Source organism: Phoenix dactylifera, chromosome 5 (genome assembly GCF_009389715.1).
Source record: "Phoenix dactylifera cultivar Barhee BC4 chromosome 5, palm_55x_up_171113_PBpolish2nd_filt_p, whole genome shotgun sequence".
Classification (NCBI taxonomy): domain Eukaryota; kingdom Viridiplantae; phylum Streptophyta; class Magnoliopsida; order Arecales; family Arecaceae; genus Phoenix; species Phoenix dactylifera.
This window is the reverse complement of record NC_052396.1, coordinates 10,135,505-10,150,923: the sequence shown is the minus strand read 5'-3', so window position 1 is coordinate 10,150,923 and position 15,419 is coordinate 10,135,505. Positions and strand designations below refer to the sequence as shown.

General features: G+C 35.9%; 1 protein-coding gene across 2 annotated transcripts; it reads right to left on the bottom strand.

Moving 5' to 3' along the window:
- Positions 1 to 2,673: 2,673 nt before the first annotated feature.
- LOC103718601 lies at positions 2,674 to 14,753 on the bottom strand. Of its 2 annotated transcripts, XM_008807499.4 has the most exons (8): positions 14,496 to 14,753; positions 12,097 to 12,170; positions 7,985 to 8,026; positions 6,856 to 6,897; positions 5,507 to 5,590; positions 4,873 to 4,960; positions 3,047 to 3,144; positions 2,674 to 2,962 (listed from the first exon to the last, which is right to left on the bottom strand). In XM_008807499.4, exons 1-8 carry the CDS (start codon positions 14,683 to 14,685, stop codon positions 2,942 to 2,944), a joined length of 639 nt encoding a protein of 212 aa, XP_008805721.2. In that variant the 5' UTR covers positions 14,686 to 14,753; the 3' UTR covers positions 2,674 to 2,941. The 2 variants fall into 2 exon arrangements, with proteins under 2 accessions (XP_008805721.2, XP_038982700.1); XM_039126772.1 differs by lacking the exon at positions 7,985 to 8,026.
- Between the last annotated feature and the right edge of the window lie 666 nt (positions 14,754 to 15,419).

The window sequence follows — 15,419 nt, the reverse complement described above, 5'->3', positions numbered from 1 at the left end:
TACCAGCAGACCAGTGGTTCTGAAGGACTTTGCTGTAAGTTGACGTGCAGCTCACTACAAGAAGATTAGTCGGTGTTTGCCATAGAAAAAATGTGGCCATAGTTTTTGACGGTCGATTTGAATTTGATGATTAGAAAAAAATTAATTTATAAATGATATTTGGATTTTTAGAAAGATTGAATTTAGCGCAAGTAATGTTTCACTTTTTCTAAATTTATCAGCAATTAATAAAATTTTATCTTTTTAAAATTTATTAGTAATTATTAAATTATTATATTCATGACTTTTGAGTGATATTATGATGATGTATAAATTTGATGGATAGTATATTATTATGAAAAATATTATTTTGAAATATTATGATAATATACGATCTTATTATGAATATGATTGATTGATTTGATACCTTATGACTTTAGAACTGGAATGTAGAACCTAAAACTATTTGAATTTCAACCTCGCTGTGTTGAGAACCGCACCAATGGGGACTAATATGCTGGCACGTGAATTGTCCTGAAGGTTGTGTCTAAGATGATTAATGACATACCGCCAGCAGACCAGCAGTCCTAAACGATTTTGCTGTAAGATGATGCACAGTTCACCGCCAGATAATTAGTCGGTGTTATGACCCTGCCATAGGATAATATGGTCATAACTCAGGATCGATAAGATGAAATAAATATTTGAAAAATTTTGAATATATGAACAGAATTTTAATATTTTAAAAAAGATTTGATTTGTATATTCGTGCTACATATATGCTTATTTTTTGCATATTATTATCTATTTGATTGCCTGATTTATCTAGTTAGAGTGTTCATTGCTTAGTAGGTTGTTTAGCTCATTATACGATTTCTTTTTTTTTTTTATAGATTCAAAGAAGTAGCCTACTAAGGTTTTCAATATGGAACAGTGACTAAAAGAACTGTGGCACAAATTATCTTAGATTAAAGTTTATTTAAATTGATGTTTTATCTTAAACTAATGTTAGAATTGTGAGATATTGTAAGTTGAGTTAGTTAATCAAATAAAGTTTGTGTATTATTAATTAAATTATTTCGCTGTATATTTATGATATCATGTTGAGATGCCTTATATGCTAGTGGAGAAAGTTCTCTTTGAATATGCGGCAGTTGACGCGACCCCCGACTCACGATCTCGGGTTGGGGACGTGACAATATAGGAGTCGATTTGTCTAAGCAATCATGTCACATCCATGACCATAATTCTGCTTATGTCTTTATCCATGGGACATGCAAAACTGATAAACTGAATGTATTTTTTGTTAGCTAATTTGGTTAATGATGTACTTCAAAATTCTAGATTTTCAGATTAAGTTTCATATTGAATACCAAGTAAATTGGGTGACTAGTTATATGATGTTACTTGCCTTATTCTTTGTAGTGGACTTAATCTCTTAAGTCAACTAGGATAACATTAAGAAAAGGAAAACATTTAATGGCTTAATTAGAGAAATAAGAACCAGAAGAACATTAGTGCACCATACAAAAAAAGAACCATAAGAACATCAGTACAACTTGATTCCTTAACAAAGGACCTACAGGCTTTGTTAAGGTAATGCTAATTGTTTGCAACTCCCCCATGAAGAACCCCATCTTTGAAGTGGTGCTCTTGGTCTGTAGATCTGTCATGCCAGTTCCTCCATGCCTAAGTCATCGCTTCTTCAACTTCTATATTTTGTCTCTAACATCTAACCATGAACTGCCCTCAGAATAATAAATAAATAAATCTAACCATGGATTTTTCCTATTCTGTTTCTCTTTATCTCTACAGCCTTGGCTACTAACGAGATACCTTTCACTATTTATTTATTTTCCATTCTTTTTGTATTTTAACATGGTTTTCAAATCTTGCCATTAAGTAAACTACTCATTTCACATGCCATCAAAGATGAGTTAAAATTTTCTTATTAAGAGACTGTCTTTAATGTATTTGCTAATGGATTAGAAAATCTTAAGACCATTTTTTGTCCAGTTTGCTCCCACCAACTTTTTAAATCATTCTGCAGATACATAGACTGGCAATCGTGTATCAACAACAATCATATGTGGATAACGTGAGGCTGGGCATCGCACGCGGTTACTGTGAACAATGGAACTATGCACCTTCAGGGCATTTCTGAAGCTAGCAAGCATGTGCAGCGACGGGGAGGATGCCAATGGGGCCACAAATTGGATGCCCTCTTATGTGGCTAGTCATTCAGATGGTACTCTGTGGACGCAGAAGGGAGAGCTGCCCAGGGCTCTCCATGATGTTTTGTTTTCCGACTTTACATCCCCCCCCCCCCCTTTCAAAAAAAAAAAAAAAAAAAAAAAAAAAAAAAGGAGAAACTAGCAAGCATGGAATTCACAAGTCATGTTAGAAGGCTAAATCTCAAATTTAACCTGGAAGACTCATGGAATTCGTGTCAAACAATTTCTTAACATTCTCACGGTACAAGGAGGTTGTATTGAACATACACAGCTTGTTGAATACTTTGTAACAAAAGGACTTGCAAAAAATGGAATTCTCCCACAGAACTCTTATCTCGGGATGCCCTTCCAGATTAATGAATTAGCCAGATAATTGCAATTAGAGTGAACCTCTTATTTGCTTTCTTCCCCTTCTTTCTCACTGTTTCTTTCACACTTCAACAGCAAATTTTACATTCCATTAACGAATGAACAAATAAGTATGTATATTTCATATAATAGTGTATTAATATACAGTTCTAGTGATTTCGGAAGCAGCTACAGATGGCCGTCATGATACTTTATGCCCTCGAACAAATTTCATATTTTGGTTTTACAGGGACTACAAAACCAGGACAAAGTCTTTCTGGAAGCAGTTCTTTCCTCTGCACTGGTTGGCCCAAGTACTTTGTGTCGGCGAAGACATTACTATGACCAGATCATTTTTTCTTCTTGTATAATGGCGTAATCTAACTTGACTGCTTACCTGACTGAATCATGCGAGAAATATTGTAAGAAAATTAAATTGATAATATAGACCAAAGCGATATAAGATCACGAAAGTTGAACCGAACCAGCATTTCGTGGTCCCCCATGATCTCTTCAATCACATCTCCAAGTAGTTTATCTGCACTATTAGGTACAAGTGCTGCAAATACAGCTGGTTTCAGTCCTGCATAGAAATAACATCATGTGTGGCATTAAAGTTCATAGAATTGAACTGATATAAAACAGCAAGAAATAATGTAGATAATGTGTTGCAAAAATATCAAGCTTGTTCAATATAATAGAAGAATGCGTTCATGTGCAGACATTCTTATCTCATACTAGTGGCGGCAAATCCTTCTTGATCGAGCATGTATGCCTCTCTATGAATTAAAGAATTGCTTCTTGTTTTATGCATTAAGACATATTCAACCTCCAGTTATCTCACTATTTTATGTTTTAACTCAATGCATCTTTATGAATAGAAGAGGGATGTGAGCAAGTGAGGCCGTGCTCAAGCTCTCTCGATCGTAATTGAGCTTAGCTTCAAGTGCTCAATTAATTTCAAGCTGAACTTGAGTTGCTCATGAACAGCAGCTTGCCAAGGGATTGATGAGAGGATGTGGTCTTCCCAAGCTCTTACACATAAGGTTTGAGCTAATCTCAGTCATTATATCTAAATCTAATGGTTGAAATCTTTATTATCAGTGAGAGAAATATTGATGGTAAAAAAGTAAATTTGAACAACAGGTCTTCATAAGAATGATGATTCACTATATATACTAGTCTACAAGCACTTTAGTGCACATTAAATTTAAGATAGGAGAAAATTATAATGATTAACTTGAAAAGATGGAGTGGTGACCTCTGAAGTAAAAGAAGTATATACTTAAAAATGTATACACACGCACACGCATTTGCATGTGCACGTGCACATGCACACCCACACACATATGGACTATGCTCCTCTCAAAAGGAGAGGGCATCTATTCCTTCTGATTCTAAAATAAAATAATGAGGCCTCCAAATTGAAGATCCACACCATTAATTGTGATTTATACCATAAAAATACTTAAAAACACAAAATTACATATTTTGGAGGTCTCTAGCTTATGCATCAAGTAGGTGCAAAATGAACGGTTAAAATGATATACGAACATATTTTGCTCTAATTTAAGCATTAAACTTTATTAATTCTTAACTAATATTTATTTCAATATGTCTAAATCATGGCCAAAAGGTGGGCTTCAATTTAATTTTTTATCATGTATTTTAGTATACTAGCACAATAAAAATTGTCCATTTTTGTGGCCACATGATGCACAGGTTAGAGACCATGATGCACAGGTTAGAGACCATGATGCACAGGTTAGAGACCATGAAAACATGTTATTTTTGGTTTCCAGGTATTTTTAGTAAGATAAATCATGATCAATGGTGTAGATCTTTGATTTGGATGCCCACTACTGATTTTGAAAGTAGTTGAAGATCTAAATAAAAAATCCCGGGCTAATTGATTCTTCAACTCTATAGCAAGACTATTGTAAGAAGGAAAGTCAAACGAATGAATAAGAAGATCTCGTTCGATTTCCTGCATGAGGGAAATCGACTGATAGACATGCTTAACTTTAAGTAGTGCTAATAAGTTCTACCCACTATTGGATTTGAACCAATGACTCCCGCCGTATGAAAGCAATACTCTAACCACTGAGTTAAGTAGGTTATTTATCACCAAAAAAAGTGTATAAGGCATGCTTAATCAAGATTAGCACAAGCAAACAAGGTAACTCTGAATATTAGCTCTTCTTACATTTGTGAACCTGTCATCAAACTAAATATCAACTTGAAGATAAGTTGCTTAACTTATTTGACTGTGAAATCTAGATATGCTGATTGAACGATGAATATTTCATACCAGTTTCTGGAAATGCATCAACAAACATCATCATCTCTTCGCCACTTAAGCCAGATAAGAAGCATATTCTTGGCAATGATTTTGCAATCTGTAAATTGAGAAAACATACTTACCACTGGAAAAGTAAGGAATTATAATGCAAGTTAGTTGATATAGTCTATGAATTATGACACAAATAATGTTTTCAGTCCGATAAATGATGAGAGATCAAACAGGAGATCTTTTGCTGGGTCCTCAGAAGCATGAATAGCATCAGCATGAATAGCAAGGAAGATAATGAGAGACGGGCTTCTAGATTAGGATTAGGATTAGAATTGTGGATTTTCTGAAGTCTAGGAATAGTGAGGTGTTTAGGAACTAAATTCCTGTTACTAACGGAAATACCAAGGATGCAGATTGACCTTTGAATATATAATGAACTAGCATTTTGCATGGTATGATTGGTACGGCCATGCAAAATGAGATATATCACTAGAATAATATACAGAAATACCATGTTTATGGGTTTAATCTATACTTTTTTCTTTGGCAGTTTACTGTAATTCCACTATTCAATACTTTTACTTTGATGGACTTTGAATAAGGCCAAAAATTTTTGATGAACATATAAATAACAATAAATTAGTATCTTAACCTTCACATCTTCTAGATCACATTGTTCAATATGCATTGCATCCCAAACTGATAGCTTCATCATATCTTCGGTACAATAAATAACCTGAAGACAAGACAGTTCCAGAATTAGCATTAGAAATTGAGAAACATCAAATGCACATTGACATATCGATACCTGCATCTCTTCCGCACAATAGCAGATTAACATAAATATGTGCATATCTCTTCAAGAAAAAGGTAAACATGTGCACAATAAAAAGAGGCAATAAAAATCTAAAAAACTGAATCTTAATGGAGGATTGACACTTGAAGTCTATACATGATGCAAATTCTTTATATTCATATTTCCTATAGAATCTAGAAATTCTAACCCCATGATCTGCTGATCAGTTGGATTTTCCTAGAAAGAGAGATTTGTTTGGATGCCATCATGGACGGTTACAGGGGTTTAGGATTTCTCTGGACTCGGATTTCTAAGTATCAATTTATTGTCTATTTGGCCATCCACCACCCCACCATGTTTTTGAATGCTCAATCAATAATTATTCCTAGTACCAATAAAATATAAGCAGAAAAGTTGATGTGCTAATCTACAATGCAGATAAACTAAAATGTGATTAAAAAAGCAAGAAAATAGTAGAAATTCTTAATAAAAGTAAATTTGCAATTTTACCATTGATTTGAGGTAATAAACAACATGAATAGACTTCATATTCCCTCTTTGGTTAGAAAATATCAATACATTTTGCTTCTTGAAAATGAGAGAAGCAGAGGTGAATAAATTCACTGAATTCTCTGGTAAAACTAGGAAGTTCTGCTAGTGATTTTTATAACCTAAAAGGAGATACCCCTGGTAAAGTGGGAGACTTGGATCTACATGTAAAGATAAATGAAAGAAGAACCTAAAAAAGTGGGTGAAATGGTAAAAAACTTCACTGCCTTTTGGGCATAAGGACAACATATAGGAATTCTGAAGGCTTATCATGCCACAGGACATGGAATTGGATGAGAAAGAGTGGTGAAATTGGATGCATAAAACTTATAGTTACTTTGTTTCAAATATGGCTATGAGCGTTGCTTGCGCAATAAAATATATCATGAAATCAGCTTCATTTAGATAGTTCCACCTCATAATGAGCTTTGTCCCAAGCAATATGCCTCTAGTAATAATCTAAAGAAGCATAGAGAAGCATCAGATTAAAAACACAAATGCTTAATCAAACATATTGAATCAATATAAATAACTTGTTATATATGTAATTGAAGCAACTTTTTTGTTTATGGATGACATATAGTTGGAACATCCATGTTTCTAGGAGCGAAAATGGCAAGAAACAAAAAGAATTAGCATGATTGTGTGAAGGTTACCTTTAAAAACTCACCATCTAGCTCTCTTAGAAAGTTCTTAATCTGCAATTGAAACATACATACATCATAGGTGGAAACAGTCACCAGGAAGCAAGATGTTTATGATGAATAAGAGATCTAATGATCTGAATGTCCGCCTGAAACTAAGTTAATCTTAAATGCTTATAAAATCTTATAAAAAGATAAGAAAAATATAAAAGAAATTATGTGGATATCTGCTTACTAGAAAAGATAAATCAACACATCTATGCCTTAAGCAACTTGCAAGAAACTTCTACATGGTATCTAGAGCCCATGGTTTTAAATACCGTTGAAATGGGATGGTACCATCAGTACCGTACCACTCTAGCATGAAAACGGGACCTGGATGGGGTCTGGGACACCAAAATGTGTTCAAATTGAGATGTACTAGCCATGCAATGGAAACCAGCTGATACAACGCCCAATTCAGCCAGGATGATGCCCAAACCATGCATCTCATTCAAAGCAAGTTGATATCAACAGCATTAAGCCCAGTTATGTTGGCACCGAGGGGCATCCTGAATGGGACGGCAATTTTTATAAAGAATTTAGGTGTTGGTATGGATATCAACACTCCGATACGACACATCTGTTCAAATACCATGAAGATATTAAAAAAAGGAACCAAATCACCCTAATAGGCATAGTAGGCCTACAAAACAAAAAAATGATAACAAAAATTGTTTTAAAAAAAAAAACTCAAAATTGCATACGATTACGATACCGGTACACAATGCCATACCATGAGCAATATGGGATCGATCTTAGTTATCGGAAGCATGCTAGGTGTAGGTATGTGGAAGCAGGTCTCCTAAAAAATAGTACAAAAACACTTAGAAAGCGAGTGCAAGGATAAGTTTTCAAGAAAATTTGGAAGCCATTCACCATTCTAAATGGAAGATTCTTGCTACCAAGGGACGAACTGGTACCATACTGGTCCAACAGAAAATTGGTACCACTGCAAGTACCATTTTTTGAATCCTAGCTATAGCATACTTATTATAATTAGCCGCTGACTTCCACTTTCTTAGTTGGAATCAATCTTCGCAGAAATTCTCGTGTTAAGTGGCTAAAAGAGGGCTTTCATTCTTGTGTGTGAGAGAGGTACCATGTCCATTTCATCTGCGTCAAATCCCAATAGCAATAAAGCCTGCAATATGAAAATTGTCCAACACGTCAAAGTTTGATAAAGTGGGATAACTGAATGGGATTTCCATAATGATAGGTAAGATTTTTCATCAAAATAATGTGATATGAAGTAAAAACTATTTCTCGAGACTGAACATCTATCTTGTTTAATAACCATCATGGAAGCTGCCATTATGCACTTGTGCATAGTGTCAGAACTTCCAAAGTCTGCAAAATAGGAATCCTTAAATAGCTACTTTAATTTGACAATCATATGTGCATGCTTATCAGGTTTCAGGTTCATAGAAGGAATCAAGGAAAAATCATTGTCATTGTGCTTCTTCTTTTACACAAAATAATACTACATATGAACTCAAACATCTAATATTAGTTATGCCAAAATTTGACATATCCAACCAATTAGTAAGCACCCCCCGAAGACATTATTAAACCATTTGTAGACCCCAAATGAAGGCCATCAATGTCTCATAGTCACATATAGAGGATTTTAAATGAATTTTGGTTATCAGTAGTTTAGAGAAAATAAAGAAATACAAGAAGACATTGAATCTCCTGAGATTTGGTTCATAGGATTATGAGATTCTTTACCAGCATATCGAAATTTCACATTGCAACCTATAAGAGTACCAACAAGCATATGATGCCAATACTTCTGAACAAGCAGAAAATTTTAGTGACTCAGCCTAACACTAGATACCTTGCAAATTTTTATGAACCAACATCTAGGCACTACTCTTCACAAAAGGTGAAATACAAGAATATTGGAATGCTGAGGCAGCAAGAAAAGGAAATTTATTTATAGAATTTAAGAGAGGATGCAACAAACAACATTTTCAAGAAACATTCAAACCAGCAATTAAAGGGGACTCTAATATAGTCCCCAATATATGCAATATTTCATAAAAGCAACTGTAGTAAAATTAGATAAGTTACTATATACAGGAACTATAGCGACCTAAGACCACCCATAAAGGCTTGCCAAATGGTATTATTTCAATTCTTTGGCCCAATATAAATATCCAAGATCTACGCAGTACATAGCGAATGTGGGACTAAACACATACCTGCAAAGGTCCTCGCATACTCTTCTTTTTTAAGCCCTAGTATCCTTGCTAGGCTAAGGGTCCAAATTCAACCAAATCCAATCACAAGAACCATGATCGGCTCATGATAAGCCCCAAAATAGCTTGTACTGCAGTGTCATCTAGTCCACATAGGCCATGGGTCGAGTCAACTCTGATATTGTATGTAACGATCCAAGACCTCACCTAAAAAGGCTAGCTAGAAGGTCTTATTTTGGTTCCTTGGCTTTGTACAAATACCCAAGATCTATTTAGTACATAGCTGATGTGGAACTATATACATGCCCAGAAGGGTCCTTACAGGAACAAGAATAGTATTTTTTTTTGGTACAATAGTGGCTCACACCCGATGGGTATGAATGCGGCCAATAAGATCAGAAAACAAAAGGCTACAAAAAGGCTCTGGCACAGACTCGTGATCCACCCAGGTGAAACCCGTTGAGTGATGAGCGGCAAAAAAGGCAACCCAGTCCGCAACACTGTTTGTCTCCCGATAAACATGTGTGACCTCGTAGGAGCCACACTCCTCCAGTAGGCGACGGATGTTTTGATCATATATTGCATTCACATGTTACATTATTAACTATGACTTATCCTTACACATTGTACAAGGTAAACTATTGCTTCCCTTTATAGTAGATTAAATTTTCAACTTTTCCAACATCCCTCTTCAAAATTAAGAACATAAAAGCTAGGTTTTATCTTCTAATGCTGAACAAATGGCTTCAGAAAGTTATCATGATAAGTAAGCTAACACTTGTATCTCTGTTCAATTGAAACCTTGGATCAAAAAAATTATGCTAGTCAAGGGTGCCAGCTAGTTCAGTTGGTAAAGTCATTAGGGGTTTGGTAGTAATGACCTAGGTTGAAGTCCCACCCTCACCCTGATTTTGGCTGGGCCTTTTCCTATACTAGTTCTCCAAAAAAGGAAAAAAAGGAAAAAAAATCTGCCAGTCAATGTGCTGGAATAACCTGTGGATTTACGGTTGCAAGTATGCTAGAGCTAGGAAAAGGAAAAAATAATATTGGTTTGGTTCCTTAAGAGCATCTCACATTCACTATTTCTCAAACATCTGAAAGTAAAACCATGCAAGTGTTTATTGATGACAAACCATGCAAGTGTTTATTGATGACACTTCCACTGATGCTTCTCCAAATTCGATGCATCTAAAATATTGCAGACATTCAAATCTGAACATGGTGGTCCATCACAACCTCTAATATTTTTCTCGAATGATGTGTTTGAAAGTGATGACATTTTCATCTAAAAAACTATGTTTATTCCTTTGGTAATCCCATTTGGATTAATTCACCCACTAGGTGCTTTATTTCAGTATCCCTTCCATTTGTAGGAAACGAGAATGATCACTGATATTCTTTGAAAGCCTATTTTGTCAAATTTTGATATTTGTGAAAATAACAGGGTAGGGTGGTAAAAAGTTCATGACGATCCATCTCCATTGAAGGACGTGGTTGTTAAGAACTTGAGACCATATTGATGGTTCTCCTCTGCAGAATTAAGAAAGTTTTTTGTACCATGAAAAGTATATGCTATTATATAACCAATATTCTAGTTTTGATGAGCAAATGAAGCAGAGAAACAGTTATTGTCATGGTGATTCTCAACTAGTCTATCCTAGAAAGCAAGTTGTGGATATCTTCCATAGTCCTTTTGTATATCAAATGGTAAAAAGCATCTGAGAAATATTTGGGCTAGGTTGAAGATTGTGAAATATCTTCTAATCATGATTAATAAGAAACATCCATTGGAACAAATTAATATGGGGTTGTAGCTCAAATGGTAGAGCGCACTGTTTCCATGCGAGAGGTACAGGGTTTGATCCCCTGCATCTCCATTTTCTACATTTTTTTATCTACAAATTTTATTTAATGAAAAAATAACAAAATCGACTTCCACTAATAAAAATAAGAAAAACCTGAATTAAGATCATCATAACAAGGTCGATATACTGTTGTATCATGCATGCTTTGTGGATTTAAATATCAACGTATGGGCTTGTATCAATCAGCAATGGGCATGGTATGCTATACCGGCCCGAACCGAGCAGTATGGGGCATATCGTACCGTACCGATTTGGTATCGATATTTGGTACGGATGGCGTACTGATACTCAGTACGCTAAAAAAAATTTTGTACCGTATCGACACTATGCTAGTGTAACACCGGTACAGAATTCGGTACTGAGATGGTGAATCTTGCCAATAGGTATGGTACGGTAAATGATATATGACTTGCAAAGGTTTGGGCTTCGCTTGCTAAAATCAGGGCATGCTGGGGTTCTTTGTGCCAATCCTTAGATGCTATGATGCATATTGGCCAGTATGGCATTAGTAAGGGAAGGTTTTCAATCCTAGGCATCTAGTTATATTGTTTTAGTTAGATTTGAATTGTTTTCTAATGCTAGAGAGGGAAAATATTTTTTGCAACTTATTCCAACAGTTGCTGTTCGAGACTAGAAAATAATGGCAAGAATTGGTATATCTAAAAGTTCACTGACATTGATGCCTTCTAAAAGAGATATAGGATGAAAGCTTACAATCCTCAAGATGATGAGTAAAAGAAATACAGAGTGAACAACTCCTATCACTTTTGATGAGCTTTACAAATTTAATTTAAAGCTTCCATTTCTTGGAACTCTACAAAGTTCATGTCTTGGAAAGGCCTATGATATAATAATTTCGAGTTCTTTTTAAAAACATTGTAGAAAACAAGTCCCATTTACTGTTCTAATCAATCTGACTAATAGCAAGGGCTTGCTGAATTTTAAACTTACTGAAAAAATGAGAAACTCAAGGAGAAATCTCATTTGTTTCAACATGTACTTGCATGCAACTGGAAATTGTTGTAAGAAAAAGGATTATGGCTAGTTTTTTCAGGACAAAAGTCAGTTTTATAATCAAGGAGTTAATGCCATGGGAAATCCCTAGTCTAGATAATTAATCATCAATTTAGACCTTGGAGACTTACAGGTGGACCATAGACAGGATCATCAGCATTTAAAGGAACGAATTTTGAATCTTCAACCAACTCACTAGGAAACCCTGCAACATGCCATCAATCACCAAATCTCATCGAAAAAAGGGTTTGCATGCACAAAGCATAGATTGATATATTTGCATACAAACATCCTTAATAACTCACATTGAATTTGTCAGGTAATTGAATGAGACAATGGCATGTAAGTATCATACAATCTAGAGTAGGAAAGGATACAAATGCCATTTCACATCCTAGAAACACAAACATCAACTTAATAATTTGCAGTATTTCAAATAGTCAAGTAGGCATTGCTCAAGCTGAAGTTGCTTCTTTCACCTATTCATCATCCTATTTTACACATAAAATACTAGTCGCAGAATAGAGCACTTGAGTTTCTGATTCATAGATAAGGCCTCCAATCCATCATGCAGAGGGCGTTACTTTTTTCTATTAGAAAAATTCATATCTTATCTTCCACTGATAAGGGATAAAAGGAAGAAAAAAGAACACAAATAAAGTAAAGCAATCAAAGGAAAGCAAGGCTTAACTTATGTATATACTGATATACATCAAAATATTCAAATATCCAACGATGAGATGAAAACTCAAGCTTACAAATCATCTTTCTTACCACAATATAGTTTCATAGCTACCAACACCCATAAAGAGAGCTTCATACAAGTGTTTTGAAATGTCACTATATTGGAAAGCATTGATGAGTTTATACGATAGCAACTGAATGCTAATAATATTTTATCAGATGTCTCCAAAGAAAATGTTAAAATATATTCTCAAATATTTATAATATTTTATTGGATGTTTTCAAAGAAAATGTTATAATTTATTCTCAAGAAAATGAAGGTTATAATAAAAACACCAGCACTTTTGTTACATGTTCAAGGAAAAAATTGTAAGAAGCAAGAACAAGTAGAGTGAAGATGTGAAGTGGTTCCAAAACCTTATAGAGAACAAAAAATTGGTCAATTCATCAAGGGTCCTCATTTATAAAACCCCATAAATAAAAATCCTTAATTCCTTATTTATATATAACCTCATCATATTTCAATATTAAATGCATACTTAATTCTGTTCGAAATTTAAACTGATGGCAGCAAATTAACACCTCTCCATATAATTCATCTATAGAAAAACATTAGAATTGAACTTCATTTTTCCTAATGTAAAACTATCGCAGTCATCTTTATAACATGACTAGAAGATTTTTGTCTAAAAAAACATAATTATATTTCGTGATGTTCTTCCATGTCTTCAGCATTCATCATTTCGAGCTCTTAGATGAATATTATGCTGCAACATCATGTGATGCCACCACATATGTTGGATGAGCAGCAGGATCATGATTGTTAGCAACAATAGGATTGGAAAAAAGTGGCACGGTCAATCATACATTTACTACAAAAAAATGGCCGATCTAGAGGAGCAGCAGGGGCCCCAACTCCCCCAAGAGACATTTAAAAAAAAACCTAGAAGCAGGAAACATTTATTTTGGGCGCCACAGTTCGCCCAGAATATGGAAAAACTTTTTTTTAGCTAGACTCCTATTCAGGGTGCTGCATCTGCATCTTAAGCAAATCTTATTCTATTTTTTAAAACCTTATGGGCCATGATTGTATTCCATGTGTATCCCTTTCCACTCGAGTCTACCGCCCATTTTATCCTCCTATAGGGGGGGGGAGATAAGAGAAAATCATTTAATTGCTCTCAGCTTTTTTAAGAATAATACGAAATCTATGCCCAATTCTTCCTCTTAGGAGAAAGAGAAACCCTTCCTCCTTCCCTTGCTGTCTTAGTCTATACTAGAAAAGGAGAAGAGTTTGTTGGAGTATCTACATACATGTGGATCCAGCTCCAAAATATCAAACACAGGCAACTCCTATCTAACAAAGATGAGCAAACAAAGCACTGTTTTAGGACTTAGAAGGTTGAGATTCCCCCAAAATACCATCAAAAGATCGACTTTATTTCTTTGAGGCCAAACCAATTTTTCCAATCTTAAATGAGGCTAGTGCTTAAGGCTTCTGTACAATCTCATATCATGGTAAAGAGAATTGCTTCTAAAATGTTGACAACAAGACCATTGTTTGATCCCTTCAACACCTCCTTGCAGTTCATTTTTTGCAATAAAAAGAATCTTTTCCATTGCAAAAGTAACATAATAAGTATCTCTCCGCACCAACATCTCTTCATTCATTAACTCCGCATTATTCATTAAAGACATGCGACACAATTGCACGAAACCATTTCAATATTTAGTTCCAGCTTTAATGGAAGTCTACCAAATATTAACAGTTATTCTGTAAGCACTAGAAAATAGAATTTTTTCAGACTCTACGGATAAATGAAATAATTTAAAGAATTTACTGTACCTTCTGATGATGCTATGGGTTGCCGAGGAAATCGTTCGTTGCCCTTCTTCAGGAAGGCGGTAGAACAACAGAGCTTTAAAGAAGAAGAAGAAGGAGAAAGGGAAGCGAGAGAAGCATGAAATTTTAGGCTATTGGAGTAACGACTCGAAGGTAGTCGAGGCCAGAAGATCTGGAAAGTAGCCGTAGCCATTAAAACTAAAGAAATGTTTCCCCCCGGCTCCTCCTTTCCTCCACGCCCCCTTTCGGATATGGCCGCTGGGACAGGTGCCACGTACAAGAAAACGGGTCTGTTCGGGTCGGGTTCTAAACCCGCACCCGACATGCTTAGGTTCGGGTCGGGTTCGGGTTGGGTTCGGGTCGGGTCAAAGACCCGTTAACGAACCCTCATCAGTTGACCGATCTCCTCTTTCCAACGTGTTTTTGAGGAACTCCACCTCCAGAGCTCTAAGTCTCGAGTTAGTAGGAGCATTAGAGGTGCCATCAGTAATTGTACTATGCTTGTTGGGGGGAAAACCCAAGTCGTGCCAGTCCGAAGGCGCTCGACCAAGAAGCGCCGACCAGAAAGGCGCTCGGCCAGGAAGCGCCGGCCAGCGGTCAACCAGAAAAACGGGCGACCCCACGACAAGACACCCCGCCAACAACCGGCTCGGCTCGGCACCCGTGCCGAGCCCGTGCCTTAGCCAGATATCCAACCTCCGCCTAATCCTCTAGAGGGTCTGACAACCAAATACACGGCTCCACCGTACTCTGTTACCATCCTTCAGCCATTAAGGCACGTGACCTCCGCAGGCCTTCAGCACGCCCTATCATTAATGCGTATGACCCCTGCGGGTCTCCGATGCCCTCAACCATTAAATGAACACGGCTCAAGATGATCTCCGGATCGCTGGACCATCAAAGTGTATGGCTCTCCTTGATCACCGG

What these genes read in the sequence shown, in the direction of transcription:
- LOC103718601 (XM_008807499.4), bottom strand. Translation starts at nt 14,685, where the DNA reads ATGGCTACGGCTACTTTCCAGATCTTCTGGCCTCGACTACCTTCGAGT. An exon ending in TAGATGGTGAGTTTTTAAAG is followed by an intron (nt 5,591 to 6,855) that starts GTAACCTTCACA and finishes TCTTGTCTTCAG; the next exon opens with GTTATTTATTGTACCGAAGA. An exon ending in TGATGCATTTCCAGAAACTG is followed by an intron (nt 3,145 to 4,872) that starts GTATGAAATATT and finishes ATTTCTATGCAG; the next exon opens with GACTGAAACCAGCTGTATTT.